The 19,819-nt window shown below is 45.5% G+C and overlaps 1 protein-coding gene across 2 annotated transcripts in view; it reads right to left on the bottom strand.

Moving 5' to 3' along the window:
- b4galt2 (UDP-Gal:betaGlcNAc beta 1,4- galactosyltransferase, polypeptide 2) overlaps positions 1–19,819 on the bottom strand; it is a 106,195-nt gene continuing 86,376 nt past the window's right edge. For both annotated transcript variants that reach the window (XM_030362922.1, XM_030362923.1), the window contains exons 6-8: positions 19,180–19,302; positions 7,387–7,491; positions 1–296 (exon numbers count right to left, since the gene is read on the bottom strand). In XM_030362922.1, coding sequence (XP_030218782.1) covers positions 146–296; positions 7,387–7,491; positions 19,180–19,302 — 379 coding nt within the window. In that variant the 3' untranslated portion in view covers positions 1–145. The remainder of the gene's footprint in view (positions 297–7,386; positions 7,492–19,179; positions 19,303–19,819) is intronic.

The following is a 19,819-nucleotide window of genomic DNA, read 5'->3' as shown; positions in this document are numbered from 1 at the left end:
TGTCTCTCTCTCTTCCTCTCTCTCTCTCTCTCTTTCTCTCTCTCTCTCTCTCTCTCACTGCAGCCTGAGCGAGTGCTGTCCCACCTCAGTGTCTTCTCTCTCTCTTACTCCGTCTCCCTGACCCCCTCCCTCTCCGTCCCCGTCTCTATCCCTTGAAGGGCCTTGGCGGGGGCTTCCCGATCTCCACCGAGATGTTGGTGTACAGAGGGAACCTCTTGACCTGCACCAGCCGGTAGGTGAGGGAGCTGATGCCGTCCCTCCTCATGGTGTTCTTGGTGTTCTGGATCTTGTTGAACCTGGTGGAGATTCACAAAGAGGAGAAGAGTGTGCGTGTCACGTAACGGGATGTAGCTCACATCCAACACCATCATCGAACCATCACAGCTGGTCACCTGTGTGTGTGTGTGTGTGTGTGTGTGTGTGTGTGTGTGTCTGATAAAAACACACACACACACACACACACACACACACACACACACACACACACACACACACACACACACACACACACACACACACACACACACACACACACACACATCAAAACCCACATAAAAAACAGTAACAGTTGTATATTTCTTTGGAGTTCTTTTCTGCCATGCAAACCTTGACCATCAGGTGGTGCTGTGACCTTATTTTGCTCAATAATCCAAATATACTGAGGTCCTCAAGTACCATTTGCCTTTCTATGATCACGTTCCAGACTAGTGTCGCCCTATTAGTATAAGTGCTCTGGTCAAGGTTAATCAGGGGCCCGGGTTTAGTTATGTTTATACTATCAATCACTTGGAGAAATACCCTGTTCTTTCAAAAAGCTTATGAGTGCAAAAATGTATATCTTATGGAGTCAAAGCAATGAGTCAGTATACAGTATGGAGAGTGGATTGGAGGGGGGATGGGTTAAAGTGATCACCAAAGGATCAACGCTCCCACACTCAACCAATTATCCAAACTGCGTGTCTTCAGAGATAATCAAGGCGTTATATCACACAGGAATCCTTTTTTTTCTGCCAAGGCAACAAAAAAACAAAATAGCGCAATACCGAGTAATCCTAGCATCAAGGTTGTCTATAGGTGTATTGTAATTTGGATATCACCTCACACTCATCTTCTCTGAATATTTACCGGACACTTCTATACAACGCGTCCCACAGTGATTTATGTTTCTGGATAAGCATCAAGACGTAGCAGGTATGCGGTTAAGTCGGAGGCTTGCTTTTAACCACGCATTCGCGTGAGAGTGGTGGCTGCCTCGCGTATCCTGCGTCCCTTTGGAGGGTTAGTGGTGCAAATCCTCAGTAGTAAACGCCATGTGAGATGCAGTATGCACATGAACTGCGGGGGCAGTGTGGGTACGGCATGGGGATAGAACAGGGTCAGTGGTCAGCAGGCAAGTCAGCCGAGGACAGCTTTGAAGACAAGCTAATAGACCAAGTTCCCAGTTACACACATCTGCATGTTGTGTCTTTGCCGCTGGTTTATTGTTTACATCATGCAATTCAGAAGTTGTGTAAGTTCCCCCGTGTGCCCTCTAGTGGAATCCCCAAGTAACAAGCAAGGTACAAAGCCGAGTGTGTGAACACTTCTGTTCAAGGGACAGACCGTTTTCCTTAAGGTAGGTGGCTAAAGAGCAAATATATCTCCGGCCTTATGAGGCCACATCCAGCCTTGTGTATCGTCTCTTCAGAAGGACGCTGCTCTTCCGAAAGATGCAGACAAAAGACCCTTCTGTCTACATTCTGGAAGTGCACGCACACATACGTATACACACACACCCACACACACACACACACACACACACACACACACACACACGCTTAGCAAAAAAGGAAAAGGCAAACCATAAAACCTTCTCTAAATCTTTAAAGGCATTGGTAAGCAGCCTTCCTTCCCTGAACTTCAACTCGGGGTAACGGTGGAATGGCCGATTGTTCCCCGTCACGCCAGGTCAGCTCTGCGCTGCAGAAGCTGCTAGAGCGCGTTGGTTTAAAGAGAACAAAGAGAATAGCGAAAAACAACGAGGCCAGGGAGGGACATAATGCAGAAGATTTATACTGAATCAGGCTTAGGGGAACGCTAAGGGCGAGTGAGAAGGACAGACACTGAGATCTATGAATATATAAAGAACAGCGGCTTGAGACACGCGGCAGGAATGCTAGCACCTAGCACATACATGCACATGTGCAAGAACGCAACAAACACACACACACACACACACACACACACACACACACACACACACACACACACACACACACACACACACACACACACACACACACACACACACACACACACACACACACACACACACACAATATGGGAATTTTTCATTAGGAATACAGAGACATGGGGTGTACTACTTGGATATTTACATAAATATCTCGCTCTACGGTAGTGGATATGCATATTAACAAACTATCTGTGTGTCGGTAGCTTGCATTCTAAATTGGATCCTAAAATAGGCAAAATAACACAATTACATTTAATAAAAAAAACATTAAACTGAACATGGAGCAATCTCAAGCCTGCTTCTCAGCATGACCGTGTGAACTGAACCAATCACATTCTATGTTATACGTGATATTTTAACGTGCATGTGTTGCATCATTATGACATGTACTGGATGTTCGCTGGTGAGGACACTAGCCAGGATGAGCTGGTTAGCCTGCTTTTTGCCGCCGTGTCGGCATGGAGGGGAACGTGCTCCAGTTTAAATCCACCATAGTCTCCCAGGATTATATTTAAAGATATCCTTTAATAATGATGACACCTTATTAGGTCAGGGACAGAAAGAAAGTGCTATTTCCCCCCTTTATTGTGGTAATATTTTGAGTGGACTCAGGTTAAGTCTCACTTTAGCATGCATTGGAAAATTGGTGACCTCGTTCGAGATTAGACTTTAAACTGAAGACCTGTTAATGCTCAATTATTTTATAATCTATTGCTGAGCAAGCACACCCCCACAGACCCACATCCGCAGTATTCGCCCCAGACTGTTATCATATGAATTCGATATAGAGCCATGCTACTGGGCAAGTTGTTTCTTTGTAATGCATTAGGTACTGATAGTGAGACAGCATGTCTGCGTCTGTGTGGGCGACTGCGTGTGGGCATGTGTGTGTTGGCGTGTGTGTGTTTGTGTGTATGTATGCCTGTGTGTGTTTGTATGTGTGTGTGTGTTTGTGCGTGTGTGCGTGTGTGTCTGTGTACACTTTAGGGGGATAGTGATGAATGTGTCTCTTTCTCTCTACACTGGACTGACATCTCATTGCTATGCCTAACCAGCCTCTCAAGAGATGAACTGAATGGATTCCTGTGTGTGTGTGTGTGTGTGTGTGTGTGTGTGTGTGTGTGTGTGTGTGTGTGTGTGTGTGTGTGTGTGTGCGTGTAGGTGTTTGTGTGCGTGTGTGTGTATTAGCATGAAGATACTTGGGTTTGCTGGCTTTCATGTGCATTTGTGTGTGTGTTTGTGTGTGTGCGCAGCCGCGTGCGTGTGTTGTGAGGAATCAGACATGCATCACACAGTCCAGATACTTCTTTTGTCCACATCACAGCTCCTCCAGACAAACTATTTAAAGGCTTTGATTATCCATTCCTGCCTCGACAACAGGCTTATCTAACACCTTGGGAACGTGCAGAGGAGCCGGCATAATGTTGAACCGCCGAGATTCTGACCGTCACTTTGTATTTGTGTACATAAACCCAAGGCTAGTAAAGTGAATGAATTGTGGTTCGAAAATGGATTTCTTCAGTTATCCTCCCTTGTTGTTATTGTGTTATACTTCTTAATTGGGCGGATCTTTGTGTTTTGAAGATTGATAATACATGAAGAACTCCAAGCCTTACTGGAAACATAGCAACTTTTCATCACTTCTGATCAGAACTTTCTTTTGTTCTGAGTCAGGCTAATTATTAGAAGCACATGAGATACGTGATATCTTAGAAAACCAAAAGGCCCATTTCACATTTTAATGAGAGCCCAGGAGCCGGTGAGGAGAGTGTTTGCATGACCGACACACCATTTGCTCCTCTGATAGAGAGTTAAATTCTCTATTATCCTCCCCAACACAAATAAAAAGGTCCCAGTTGGGGACACCTTTTAACCAGAGAGAGGTAGAGACACATAGTTAGAGAAAGAGAGGGGGAGAGAGAGAGATCACATATACACAAACACACACCTTTGTGTTGATGTATTGATTTTGATGAAGGCAACTAGACCAGCGTGTCCCTGACTGCTTCCATATCTAGGGTTGACATTTAAGCGGGCAATTACAGTGGGAGCATTCAGACCCTCAACAGGGAACGATGACGTGGTCCATATATAATGGATACAATATATATATATTATACACAGTACTCACGTCCTGCAAGTACTGTGTATAATACATATAAATGAGGCTCATAACAGTATACGATATGAAAAGGTCTGTTTGTCTGCTCCGGCCAGCAGGCGTGTTAAACAATGGTATTTGTTTATTTATGAAGCCCTGGTCGTTAAAATAGAATCTTAAATTACATCCATGTTGCATTGGATCTTTAGTTCCCCTTCGACATGCTCCGATGACACTCAGGGCGCAATTGAGCTGATTCTTATTTGTGTTAGTGCAGCGGACTAAAAATAATCAACCTGTTGATAATCTACACTTCTACCTGTCGGACGCTGGAGGAATGTTCTTAATAACTGTCCCGTAACTGTGTGTAGTTTTCTCTGTTTGGTTTTTATTTGTAAATATGTGAATGAGAGTCCCCATCAATAATTCCTGCGAGATCCTTGAATAAAGAAGATGAATGAATGAATGAATGATCATCAGGTAGGTGAATGATCATCAGGTAGGTGAATGATCATCTGCACAGAAGTTAATTATTAGCTATTAGTTAATTCAATTAAATGAAAAAGCTACTCGTGAATATTGAGTTGTTGGTGGTCTAGTTATGTACAGGAGAATGTCAATAATGACTGTGTCCTTATTATCATACACCTCATTACTCGTATGCACATGGGGGAGGGGGAGAGAAGGGGCCCTCCTGGGGCTTACAAGCAGCTGTGGCCCCCAGGTGTCCTTTGAATTTTTACTCTTTTGAAATTCTGGTTTTGGGGTGTTTAATAACCATGATATTAACACAGCCCAGTTTCCCCCCAGTACACGTTATGGAGGAATAAACGGAGGAAGAGAGCGACCATAATGCTAAACAAATTGTCTAGCCTTGGCTAGCATCATTGTATAGAGGTATACTGAAGCAACATCCTCTCAAACTTATTGAGCGTACTCGACGAGAACTTCAATGAACACGATTTTTTGTCATCAGATCTCACTTTAAACCAAAGCAACGCACCAACGTCACCTTGAAAGGGATTACTTAGGCTGTGAGACAGCCCACTTTATCTCTGTCACCATCTATCGCAGCTATGACGGCTATTGATTTTAGTTTATTTATTTACAGAGAACAAAAAAGTGTTTTGGGGTGGGGGGGGGGCGGGGATGTTGTGGTGCTTAACCGGGCGTGAAAGCAGGCGGGCGGGCGCGGCGGCGAATACACCGCTGTAATCCACGTTTAAGCGGCTTAATGTGAGGTGCTACGGTGGCGGTGATTAACGTGTTTAAGAGGAGGGGGAGGGGGGCTCATCTCGGGGTCCTCAGCCTCGTTCATCAACACCAACAGGCCGCCGCCGCCGCCATGTTGTCAACCCCGTCTGAAACCCACGTGACTAGCGGACGCACACGGAGAGAAGGACGCCTCAGACGCCAATTAAACAACCGCCGGGCTGACGACCATCTAGAGTTGAAGTTCTGTGTTTGTATTATTATTAATTTTTGTTTGATATGTCCTCTATTATTCGGCAACATCCACCCACACTGTCGTCTGATGTTCTGCAGGCCTGGAGGCCAACCGGAACCTTTCCGATGCAGGTTTGATGGCGGTCTGCTACTGTCCGGTCTGAGCCTTTGATGGAGGTTTGGCTTTAGGGATTTATGGGCTCATCTGAGGGGCTGGCGGAAGCAGCATGAAGGAACATGTCCTTCATTCTCTCAGAAACAATTCTGGGGGGGGGGGCAGTAAATGAAAAGGGGAGTTGAAGACATGAATATTGTGCGTTAAAGATGTCCTGCTCTGTACGTTTCATTATCCCCCGAGATTAATCTTTCAGGGTTTTCAATAAGTATGGAAATGTGGAGATGTCAGACCTTTGAGCGGTGACTCAACCAATCTGGCTTCTATAGCTTTAGAAACCTTTTTCGAATCCGTCCAAATTGTCCACACCGCCCTTTACCAATCCTGAATAATAATAATAATAATAATAATAATAATAATAATAATAATAGTAAATTTTATTTGAGGGCGCCTTTCATAGCACTCAAGGTCACCTGAATAAGGGATACATTTACTTTGAAATTATTATTTCTAGGATTAGTAACAGTAGTACTAATCCTAGTAGAATAAATTATAGTAGTAGCGGCAGTATCAGTAGAAGCATATTGTTGTTATACGTTTTTTAGCATTAGTAGTTATAGTAGTAGAAGTGGTTACAGTAACAGTAGCAGACATAGTAGTCATACTATTAGTAGTCATGCTACTACTAGTAGTAGTAACAGGAGTAGTAGTAGTACCATTGATGTACAGTCTTGTGATAGAAAAATATCAATGTTATTACCTTTTAGTCATAGAGGCTTTTTTTTCCATTCAACTGGAAGAACATAACTTGTGAGTTGAAGCGAACTGGTCTGATTCCCAGAGGTCAGAAAAAGATAGAGACGTGTTTCCATCGTGTTAAGCTACACTATAGTAGAGAATTCAGTTCCCTAACCAGCAGGACTCTGGTTTGAAGGTCGTTTTTATAAATCTTACTCGAACAGAGTGTACCAGAAGTAGCATGAAGGGAAACAAACTACTATATTTATGATGACTGCTGAAAAAACACTCTTTCAAGTCCTCTTAATCCACGAGCCATAGTGTGACATCACGGAGTGACTTTGATACCACCTTGACACAACACATCAAACAGAAAGAAACAGGGATATATAATATCAGAGAGAGAGAGGAGAGTGAGAGCGAGAGGAAAGAGAGCAAGGGCGTGCGTGCAATAGAGATGAACATAAAAAAAACAACGTAACGACGAGATCTAGAGAGAGAGAGAGAGAGAGAGCGAGAGTGGGAGAACGAGAAAGACAGAAAGCAAGAGAGAGAGAGCTAGCTAGCAATCGAGAGAGAGAGAGAGAAAGTGAGAGAGAGAGAGAGAAAGTGAGATAAGGTAGGGGAAAGTGAGAGAGCGAGAAATTGCGAGAGAGAGCGAGAAAGAGCGAGAGAGCGAGAGAGAGAGAGAGAGCGAGAGCGAGAGAGAGAGCGAGCGAGACATGAGGTGTTGTTGTGATGATGATGCAGTACCTCTGAGGGTTGGGCTCGTTGTGTTTGTCTCTCTCGTGTTTGATCATCCTGTAGCGGCCGATCCGGACGTCCGGCCGGGACACCTTCATTCCGTTCAGAGTGATCCTGGAACACAGCGGCCCTTGTTCAGAGGATCATACGGCCGTGGGGGAGGTGGGGGGGGAAGGGGGCTGGGGACTCTGCATTCATTCTTATTTCCATACATGTTTCTTGAAAGGGATAAATGCTTTGCTCTGATTTGCCGTAGACATACACGGTGATATACACACAGAAACACAAATACACTGCCACACACACACACACACACACACACACAGAAACACACACAAACAGACAAACACACACACAGACGTCACAGACACACGCATATATGAATAGAGAAATCTAGACAGCACAATCTGAGCCTTGTTGACTGGTTATGTATGAGGTATTGGTTGCACCGACTTTTCAAAATGATAAGGTGCAGAGAAGTGAACATAGTGTCTCGGCCGAGGTGTTCTGCTCCCCCCTGTTTGAATATTCTCTGATTCATTGACACATTGAGCCAGATGCACTGGGAATATAATGCTTCCAATGAAAAGTCTCAGAGACAAATACAATGGCTAGATTCAATGTTCCTTGACCTGAGAATGAAACCTGAACAATGTACAAAGCTGCGAGCATCAGGACAGGGTACACAAAACCAGAATAATAAGCCTCTGGTTAGAGAGGGATTCATTTTTCAGACCAAGGCTAGAACCCCAGAACAACTGAAAGAGCTCTGAGATTGCATTTAGGTGTTAGATGGAATAGCAGGGGGCATCCATAGCCAGCTCCAGCTCTAATGCAACTACAGATGAGGTATGAGGCAATGCCATCAACACAGCTTCCTCTAACCCACAGCCATCCACAAAGGAATGGCAGAGACGATGGTACTGTATAGTCACACCTTTGATGCACCTTTGTATAGTTCCACCCAAATCTTGAGCTTCCCACTGTGTGACTACAGATGCTTTGATGGTATACCCACGCGAGAGAAGATGAGGTGAGAAGCTCAGAAGCACGTTTCTTGTTCTATAGACGGTGGACAATGTTCACACTGTTTGGTCACTGATATTGGTAATTTATCTGGTTGCTCCTTATCTCAAGGACATGTTTCACACTATGGGAACTATGTGTAACCCATTGTCCAATGTGTACAATTTAAAACAAGACTTGAGAAATCTATTCTCATTTCCAAAAGCTATTTGGATAAGGAAGCAAAAAAAGGTCAGTCTCTAACGAAAACAAATATGATACCAAATATATGAAATGAATCTAAAACAAATCAATCAAATTGGACAAAACTATTTAACTGAATAGGTCTACAACAAGTGTTGTGTAATTATATAATTATACTTTATTATTCCAAGTAATTAATTATAATGAATTATATAAGTATGTTATTACACTGCCATTGTTGGCAAACAGACTGATAAGGGAGCCTAACTACTGCACCCGTCCTTTATGTTTGATACAGGCCATTGTAGAGAACTCGGAAGGCCTAATGATCATAACAACATGTGCAAGACTCTTGTCCTCAGGACCGCAGTCCAAACTAAGGGCCTGGGTACATCGTGTGGGTAGCATCCAAGCACTGGTAGTACCACGTTGTTGCAGTCAGGCCAGCTCCAGCCCAGCACGGTTGGCTGATAACAATCTGTATGCATGTGTGTGTATGACTGCATGCCTGGGAATTGGTTTTCATGGTGTGTGTGTGTGTGTGGTGATGTGTACTTTTCGTAGGGGTTGTCTTTTTCACCGTCTTCCACGCTCTGATTCTTCTGATCCTGTCCGTCTTGTCAGTAATATTAATATTTTCTTTCCATGTTTTTCTTTCCTCCTGTCTTTCTGTCTTTTTGTCTCCACTGCCCCCCTCCCCATGCGCTGTCATCTTCCTGAATTATTATTCATTTTCTTATTCTTGACCCGCTCTTGTTCTAAAAATAACATATGAACAAATGTAAATGAAATCTTTTGATGTTGATCAAAAATAACAGAATGAAAACTCCTAGTAGTACACTACACTATTCAACATATTCCGCTCCCATCATGTTCTTTGTTTTGGGTGTATATTCATGTACGTATAGGCCTACGTAACAGGCAAGTTAACGTGAATCTGCTAACTGCGCGGCTTTATGAAAGCCAGAGAGTAATTATCCCCCTTAACGCCCGTGCACTGGGTGATCCTAACTTTACAAGTCTCGATTGGCCTATTAAGTGTCAAGTATGACTCAACACTTACTGGGAGCTCCGGCGTCTAATAATGGACCACAGCATCGCTGGAGCCCTCCTAATAATAGGAAGGTATTAGCGGCCGCACACTGTGCCAGCGTGATTCAGTGAAGATAAACACAGTGGAACGGTGGTGAGGGGATGACTTGTGTTGTATCAGTGCTTCGGTCCACCCCGATGTGTGGTTAGTGAGCGGCACAGCGAAGGCCAGGACGTCAAAGGAACACGCCCGGGCCTTCTCTCCGCTGTTAGCGCAGGGCAGCGAGGCGGCTGCTTCGGGCGTAGGACTCCCAGACGAGCGGAAGCGGGTTCGAATTCCTCGACCGTAGGCGAGATCCGTGAGCAAGATGCGTAGGCCCTGACTGTGGAGGACACGCGTCTGGATTCACTGCAAGTAGCCCTGGATGAAAGTGCCCGGCCGATGACCTGACGGAGTGGTGAACAGTGGGAAAAGAAAAGAAGGAGACGTGGCTTTGAGGGGAGATGAGGGTACAGCCACATCGCTGGTGATTACAGTTCTCCTTGAAAACCTCAAGTTAAGGGTGCCATCTATCCTACTTCTCTTCATTTCTTTTTTTGTTTTATGTTTTTTTTTTTCAATTTGAGTTCGCCCTGCAGAAGGTTCGGGAAAAGACCAATATATTTCTTTCTAGTTTCGATCCGTTTTTGCGGGAGCCAATCACTAAGCTGGCTTTTCCCCCTGGCACGCTATTGGCTTATTTAACACAATTACGACAGGGACGTGACGGCAAGCAGCCAATCGCGCACAGAGTCAGTTGAACTAGGCCCATTGATCACGCCTCTTGTGCTGAAGGAATAGCAGCAGCTTCCCCAGACTAATGTGCAATCTATGATTGAGCTTGGTCTGGCAATAGCCAGGCTACATTTTCACATCTTTTTAGAGTGAATTTTTAGAGCAGAAATCAGTATAGAAAGCCCACCCAAAAATAAAAGCCCCTACAGTACATGGTCTGCTCTGCCAATACGGCTCCCCAACCGCCTTAAAAGCCCCAGAAAAGTCCCTGCGCTGCCAATTGTCCGGCGGCCCCAACCCCTTAGAAAAATATCTGCCAGCTAATATGATCGACCATGAAAGGCTTCATTTGCAGCCTGAAGCAATGTAGTCTATGTGTGCGTGCGTTGGTGTATTTGTGTGACTGTGTGTGTGTGTGTGTGTGTGTGTGTGTCTGTCTGTGTTTGTGTGTGTCAATTTGTGCGTTGTGTGTGTGTTTGTATCTATGCGTGTATGTGTCTCTGTGTATGACTGTATGTCTGTGTGTGTGTGTGTGCCTGTGTATGAGTATGTGTGTGTGTGTGCGTGTCTATGTGTGTGTGTTCTAACGCGCAGGGCCCCATGGTTGATTGGATTAATCAGGGGTTTCTCTAGCTAGTCTCTCTCGCCTACTATTCCCACCAGTGGAGTTAATTGCATTAGAGCGTTGAGGTGGAGGAGGGGCGTTAAGTCTAACGTCCAAGCCCCGGCTCACGCAGCCAGACCTGGGATGAGAAGGGAGCTGGGGGAGGCGGGTGGTGGTGGTGGTGGTGGGAATGGTTGGGTGTTGGATCTCCAAATACAGACAGGGAGGGAGAAATAAATGAGGTGTGTGGGTTTGTGTGTTTGTGTGTGTCTGCGTTTGTCAGTGTATGTCAGAGTGTGTTTGTGTGTGTGTATTTGTGTGTGAGTGTGTGTGTGTGTGTGGTTTTTCTGAATGTATGTGTGCATGCATTTTTTTGGGCATGTCTGAGTGTGTGTGTGTGTGTGTGTGTTTGTTTGTGCATGTCTGAGTGTGTGTGTGTGTGTGTGTGTGTGTGTGTGTGTGTGTGTGTGTGTGTGTGTGTGTGTGTGTGCGTGTTTGTGGGTGTGTGCATGTCTGAGTGTGTGTTTGTGTGTGTGTGTGTGTGTGCATGTCTGAGTGTGTGTGTATGTGTGCCTGTCTGTTTAGGTCTGAGAGACTGCAGGCGCCAAAAAAAGAGAAGGGAATTAGAGATAGAAAAAGATTGCAAAGAGCAATGGAGAGAAAAAAGAGATAGAGAGAGGGTGATTGATTATTTCGTAGGCAGCCACTTTACTGCTGCTGTTTCGCAAAGTGGGAGGGAAAGAAATACAAAAAGCTGATTGAATATTATTGATTCTGAATATCCCCAAATATCCATGTGAGGCCCGCTCTTCCACAATCCCATCCCACTCGCCTTTTCTGCATTCGACTCTAGCTAACGGTGACCTTACTTTTCACAATCACAACATCTCCCTCCAACTCTGAACAGCAGCCCCCCAGTAGTGTTGTCTCCTCTGCTCCTGCTCCTGCTGGGTTAACTAGCCCATCTTCTCCTTCTCCAACCACCTAGCCTCCATCTGTCACTGGAGACACATGATCCGTCTCCACGCAGCGAGATCAAACGCAGCGGCTCAAGAGATCAGAGGAGGAATGACAGTTTGAGATGAAAAGAAGGAGAAGGAGAGGGGGAGAGAGTGAGGGGCAGAGAGAGAGTGAGAGAGAGACAGCGGGAGAGAGAGAAATAGGGAGATAAATAGAAAGTGAGAGAGAGAGAGATAAATAGAGAGAGGGAGAGAGAGAAATAGGGAGAGAAATAGAGAGGGTGAGAGTGAGAGAAAGAAATAGGGACAGACTGAGAGTGAGAGAAAGAGATAGACAGAGAGAAATATGGAGAAAGAAATAGAGAGAGAACGAGAGACAGAAAGACATGGTTGATATAGAGAGAGAAACAGAGAGAGACAGAAAGACAGGGAGAAATATAGAGAGAGCAAGAGAGACAGAGAGAAAGAGTTAGAAGGAGAGAGAGCTTTGCATGCATCCAGCTTTAAAGTGGGGAGTAAAGGCGAAGGCTGAGCCGCATCAGCAAACTTCTTCTAAAGTTCGCTGGCAGACGCCGTTTAAACTCCCCACAGGGAATATTCAATATCAAGTAGCCACCATCTGATCAGCGAAACCACAGGAAACCGACATTCACGCGAAAATAAGTTAGTTATCTACATTTACTTTTACCATTGAGAACGTTTTTAACCAAATGTAAATGGGTTTTTGAAGCATGCGTGTCAGAAATATGCCCTGCGGTTTCGGAGGCGAGGCATGCATATCAGGGGTCAGGGGTCATCATAACATACCAAGCCGACAGCCAATCAACGGCATTAATTAATGCTGTTTATTTTGGCTGCCTTGTCCGTTCAATCTTCTCGAGCCATGCACAACGGCCCGTATCGTATGTGTGTGGGTGTGTGTACGTGTGTGTCTGTGCAAGCCGTATGCGTGTGTGTGTTTGTGTGTGTGTCGGGGGGATAGGGTTTTATTGTCTTATTTATGGAGAGAGAGTGCACGGTAGGGCGAGACAGTGCAGGAGTTCATCACAGTATATTCCGTGTTGGGTTTAAGAGATGGACGAGGCGGGTCGCGCCGTGAGGGAGAAGTGGTGCGTACTTGTTTACGAAGAGCGGAGCAATGCATATTTTCACCGGACTGTACTATTTATTATGGAAGAAGGGATGACAAGGCAGAACGGCTTCTTCTTCATTTGCTTTTATGTGGCTGTGTGTTGTCTGTTACATGCTCAGGCTATTAAGAACTCACTTTACCGGGCTAACCCAATCAGAGGGCCATTTTGGAACGTAAAGATTTGCTTTGTGTCTGTGACTCACTGACCTGACCGTTTTGAAATGAATGCATATTTTTGCAAACGGGTTTGGTTCGTTAGGTCAGGCCCCCAGGACCTAACGTTGGTTAGGTCATGGGGGGGTCACGGGTAGCCAATGAGATGCAATAGCCACGAAAGGGAGAGAGAGGGATAAAGAGAGAGACAGGATAGAGAGAGAGACGGGAAAGAGAGAGAGAGAGAGAGAGAGAGAGAGAGAGAGAGAGAGAGAGAGATGTGGAAACCAGCCTTGCGTGACAGCCCTGGAGGGCCAGGGTACTTTCTAGGGCCCAGAGGCCAAAACTAATTTGTCTCTCTCTCTCTCTCTCTCTCTCTCTCTCTCTCTCTCTCTCTCTCTCTCTCTCTCTCTCTCTCTCTCTCTCTCTCTCTCTCTCTCTCTCTCTCTCTCTCTCTCTCTCTCTCTCTCTCTCTCTCTCTCTCTCTCTCTCATGTGAAATTCCATCTCCAGTAATCTGTAGTTTTTGTTCACTCTACAGTGTGATGCTTCTAACTGTAGATTCAGTTCCTCTTCACATTTTTAATTCACACCATTTTTTTGTATTTGTTTCTATTGAAGCGGCAAAGCATATCTTTCCTCACACAACTTTGCTTAAACCAGATTTAAAAAGCCCTAAAAAAATGGAGTAGTATAAAACCTAACTCTTTCTCAAAATATGCGGTGCGAAAAATATACAGCAAGGGCATATAAATATGTACCCTGACTTTGATATCTCAGTCCCTATATTGCTCTCTCTTTCCCTCTTTCATTCCTCCTTTCTTTCCTTGGCTCCACAGATGCTGGAGGGACCTCTCGGAGGAGTATTAGAGGCATAGCGGGTTGTGTAAGAGCAGCATGTTCACTGCCCGTGCCCATGGGCAAGGCCACACTAACAAGGACAAATATTCCCCTGGGGCTGGCACTAAGCTGGCAAAAAAACTCATTTTGGGCCGTGGTCCACAGAAGTCAGTCTGTATGGCAACGAGTCAGGGTGAGGAGGGAGAGAGAGAGAGAGAGAGAGAGAGAGAGAGAGAGAGAGAGAGAGAGAGAGAGAGAGAGAGAGAGAGAGAGAGAGAGAGAGATTGAGTGTAACAGGAGACATGGTTGGTTAAGATAGAGGAAGAGAGGGATAAACAGGGAGAGAGACAGAGATAGTAAACTATGTTAGCATTATAAATGTTAACACCCTTAAAGCTAGGAGAGGGTATTTTTTTTGATGCAACTCATATTTGTTTTAATTCTAATAGCATACCGGCAGCAATCAATAAGTCTGCAAAAATGCTGTGATCGGAAAATATGATATCTGTGGCTGTCGCTGGCCTGAGCAGGTGTTAAACATCTTCTGCATGTCGCCTGTTGGACATACTCTCTGTTGCAGGGCACCTGAACATGTGACTTTTGTTATCAGAGCGTTCTTTACGTCCCTTTGGAAACTATCGAGACACAAAGGTCAAGAAAGCAGAGTTTACAAGCGGATGTCTGATTTTACTTTCTCTCTCTCTAACTCCCTCTCTCTCTCTCTCTCTCTCTCATTCCTGAGACAAAGCTCCCCTCTACCCATAAGGCACTGTAGCGACTTTATCTCTACAGCAGAAGCTAATATCAGTATAAAATCATTGTTAATAATGGTTCTTAAGGGATGCTAATCCAACCACTCACTTTTACTTTCCCCCACAAGTTATTGTAAAGTGGGTTGAAGACCAGCTGAGAAATACTAAGCGGTGTCTGCTTTACGGAGGGGAACGTTTTGGCTCTGGAAAAAGATAGTGGATGTGATGCTAACCTCCGGCAGGTAGTTCAACCTCTTTTGAATGTTTTTGTCGTTCTTGGAGACGCAACCACCCCTGAAGGGTCGCTGGGGACCTGAGCCTTTGCTGGCCCACGAGAGGTGTCACCAAAGGCGGCTCATTCGAGGACATTCAAGGCCCAATGTGGACCTGTGCTGAATAGCTCCAGTATTTCTGAGCAATCTGGCCTCAGGGCACTACCGGGACTAATGTCTGCTGTTATTGCCGGTCATGTTAGTCAGATCATCCCCACGGAGCGTCTCAATCAGGACACGTGTTGCTGGGAGAGCTTTGTGGCATGGAAACACACAGGAATGCGTTACGAAACGTATCGTCACATGTTTTGATAGCGTGCCTGACACGTTTGGCCGCCACACAACTGCACATGGTACACTGTGTTTCTATCAAGGGCAATCCTGCTCAAACCGGCTGGCTGAAGCCACACAGAAAGTGGGACTTGAAGAGAGGAAGAGACAGGAGGAGAGGGGATGAGGGCTCGGGAGGACGATATGTGATTCAGACCGATATGCTCCATATTATTCGGTGTGTGTGTATGTGTGTGTGTGTGTGTTCCTGTGAATCCTTATTATTTTGTACATTACAATGTACGGGCTTGAAGGGAGTTGGCAGTGAGGTCATTTGTGAGCGAGACCTGCGGTTGGTGGCTGGCCTGTGTCTATCCTGTGGTTTTTGGAACCTATTGTTCCTGCGATCCACCACTAAACCCCTGCTCTACGAGGCTCACCAGCCAGCCGGGTTGTGTGCTGTCCACTTTGAAAGCTCTCCTCCATGCTACGTGGTTCAGCTGCACACACTGTATAAATCTCCCTCTCTCCCCTCTCTATCCCTCCATCTCTCTCCCCTGTCGCTCTCTCATTATTTCCCTCCCTCTATGTCTCTTTACTGCTCACGCTCTCTCACTCTCTCTGTGTCACTCGCTGCCTATCTCTCCCTCCCTTTAGCTCCATCTATCTGCCTGCTTATAATAAATGTATTTAGCGTCTCAGAATAAAATCTATTTGAGGTCAAAAGGTAAAACATTGCCAATTTGGGAGATTCTCTTCCTAATCCAATCCAAAGAGCTCAATACATTGTAATCATGGGATAACGTGCCTCCAGCACTGTGACATGCAATGCACTTTAGATAGCACACAATGCACACGGCAGGCAGCCGCGGTAAGCCCTGCGTCAAAGATATGTGAAAGGAGGAAGAGCTGAGGGCTAGGCGAGAGCCGTGGATCATGTTGAGTAGTGGGACATCTCAGTTGTTCCCTGTTTCTATTACGGGTTCCTTTTAATGGCGGAGGATCAGAACTATATCCCATAGCATGTCGAGCCATTGTTGCATAGATGCAGAAAATAGCCGGGCTGGAGTGCGGCAGTGGCTCTGGAGGCCCCTATACTGTCTGATGGAGATACCGCTCTATAAAAAGATCAACACAAAAAGGTTATGTGTCAGATGGCTGTCATTCATGGCTGGCCATCATTGATGCTCACATATAGACACAAAAATAAACACAAACACACACACACGCACACACTCACACACACACACAAATTCACAGACACATGTACACACACAAATGTACACACACACACACACACACACACACACACACACACACACACACACACACACACACACACACACACACACACACACACACACACACACACACACACACACACACACACGTACACACACTAAGAGATGTATGCACAAAGAGAAACTCATATTTTGCCTGTCCTTCACCTACACAGTCCTCGAAATTGCTTTTGTGGTTTAGACTAGATTAGATAAATAGTCAAAATGAACTCATCTTTTTGGGAATCGAGAGACTTCTATGATCCTGGAACAAAAGCAGAGATGGAACAAAATAGAGAGGGATGGAAATAGCCACATACATATTGTATTCAAGGTGTATTCATCCGGAGAAGCAAACCGCAGAGGTTTAGAAAGAAGGCATCACATTCAGGGGCCTTCTTTTAAATATATTTATTTAAATCCCAAATAACCATATCCAAATACATAAAAAAAGCGGTTAATTTGCACCTTATTCCTTCCTATTGTTCACTTGGGAGCGTCACACGTCGAGCTGCAGCATGCATGCGCACTAGCGTTCGTGCACTCAGTTGACGTGCCAAGGGTTATTGGATTACCTGCCAGTGCGTGTGTGCGCCAATACGTGTTGCATCAGTCTCTCGATCAGCCTGAATGTATGTATGTGTGTGTGTGTGTGTGTGTGTGTGTGTGTGTGTGTGTGTGTGTGTGTGTGTGTGTGTGTGTGTGTGTGTGTGTGCGCGTGCGCACAGACACCAACGGCTGTCAACACGGGACAACACACAAAAAAGAGTGTTGTCTATCAGGCCAGCGAGCACGTTAACCCCCGTTCACAGCCGCCCGCTGGGCACACGGTGGGGGACGAGCCAGCCAGCTCTCTGATCGGACTCTGTATCCTAACGCCATGGAGGAATACTACCACGCTCCTTATCACAGCACATCCATGTCTGTGTGGGTATTATAATTAGGGGTGACCCCAAGCCTTAGAAGATTTGGACTTTTCAACAGCGAGACATTTAGTCGACTTTGTCTTTAATTGTCTAATCCTCTTGTCGGGGTATATTGTGTGCTCGCAACAGTGGGTCATCCCATTGGGAGGATGTGGCTGCTAAATGAGTGATACCACAGCATCGCTTGGCTATGGATGGAAAAGGAAATGGTCTTCTGTGTGCAATTATCTGTTTTATGTTTTGCCCTCGATAAACGTCCTTATAGATCGTGTGTTACCCCTTTGTGTAATGGGAGTGGCACTATCCAATTATTTTCTATCGGACGAAGAGCACACGCTGGACTGTTGATCAAGAAGGATGCACGATAACGGTTACTGCTTAACTTTAAGCTGCAACGTTAGTTCTGTGGCCTGTGCTGCAAAGCATCACTCACATGTTCTTTCAGTTTGGTATCAGTGCAACGCTTCTTCGTTGTCTTCAGCGATGCGGGTTCTGTCGTGATCCTTGACACCGTGCGTCATCGGAACCAGCTCTGTCTCCACAGAGATCCTCCTCAGTTTTGTTTTCATAGGTTAATTATTCTAATTGAGGTATATTCAATTCTAGATTTAAGCAATAGATCACGCCAGGCTGTGGTATGTGCTCATTATACCACTGTTAAGGGGCGTTGTCCGGCCCCGACGCGCAGCGGAGGGCCGGCGACCCCCTTCACAGTGGTATAATGAGCACATGCCACTGACTGAAGTGATCTATTGCTTTTATTCAACGGTTACTGTTATGGCGAAACGAAAGTCATAGACACACTACATTTAAAAAGAAACCAAGAAAGTCAAAGTAGCCGTTTTCTTAAAGAATACAAAAAAGTAGTCCCTCCTGGCTGCCGCTATGCATCGACGGTCGCTATGCAACACACTTTAGCGTCCCTCCGAGAGAAGGCTCCGATAGAGCGGTTCGCCGGCAATTTATCCTATGGAGCAGTTCACTCGCCTTGCTCACTCCCGGAGTAACAACATTTACACCCTCTCTATCATCCAACATATGTTTTACTTTGTAACTGTTTCTACTTCCAGGCGCGGAGTGATATGCAAACTTTCACAAAATGATCGGGCGTCATAGCAGTTATGTATACGCTCATTATACAACAGTTGGGAACCAATCAGATCGCTGGATTTAGGTCCCCCGTTGTATAATATAGTACATGAGGTGATTAGTAGCCGCCAACATTGTCGTTGTATGCTGAAAGTTCATTCGTTTGTGGAGGCTGTCGGTCATTCAGCACTGAATTCAAGACAAATAAGGGATAGTCGCATTTCTTTAAAAGTATAAATGAATGCATAGGATTCGATGATAAATTGATGATGGGTATGGCCTGACGAATCAGATTCAACTATGCTTAATCTGAGTCAAGGACCAATTTTTTTTTCTTCTCACTGGACTGAAGAATGAATGACTATAATTAGTTTATTACTATTTTGAGATTTTATTTGTTTAGAGATTACTTTCTACACCAACCCATCCCGATCAGCGAGGTAGCTTGGTGTCCATATATATTTGGGTGTGAATCGTGTGTCACTTGGGGCAGCAGGAGGCGAGGGTTACCTGTTGTAGATGTCGTCGTCCTCGCCGCCCCAGCCCCAGTACTCGTTGGGGAAGCCGTTGATCTTCAGGAACTGCTTCCTGCTGAGTCCGGACACCCCTCCGAAGTAGCCCGCGTACGGCAACCTGCGCATGGGGAGGGGGGGAGAGAGAGAGAGAGAGAGAGAGAGAGGGTGAGTGGATGGATGGATGGAGGGGTGGATGGCATTGATGAGTGCAGGGGTTAAAAAAAGGGAAGAAGAATTAGGAGGTGTTGAAGTCAAGACGGGAACAAAAACCCAAAACAAGGGAAGGCTTTGAAAGTGTTGGCATTTTATGGGAGATCCCTCTGCGATCCGTCGGTAGGCTGGTTGGAGTTAAATAACGAAACCAATGGTACACAAAACCTGGAAGAGCCACGCCAGGGAGCAGACGTGAAGGAGAATAAGATACAGAGAGAACGGAGGGAGGGAAAAGGTCGGCGGGGGATAACAAGATGTCCGCCCGTCTGCGAGATGATAATGTCAACTGCTTACCACCGATAAGGACTAGCACACAAGGTGGCGTGCCGGCACACGACAAGGACATCGGGAAAAGGGCGCGAAGAACATTAAGAGCACAGAGTGGAAGAGAGACAAGGACAGAGTGGGCGAGTGAGGGACAG

This window comes from Gadus morhua, chromosome 8 (genome assembly GCF_902167405.1).
Source record: "Gadus morhua chromosome 8, gadMor3.0, whole genome shotgun sequence".
Classification (NCBI taxonomy): Eukaryota; Metazoa; Chordata; class Actinopteri; order Gadiformes; family Gadidae; genus Gadus; species Gadus morhua.
The sequence above is the reverse complement of the archived record's forward strand: the minus strand, read 5'-3'. Positions and strand labels throughout refer to the sequence as shown.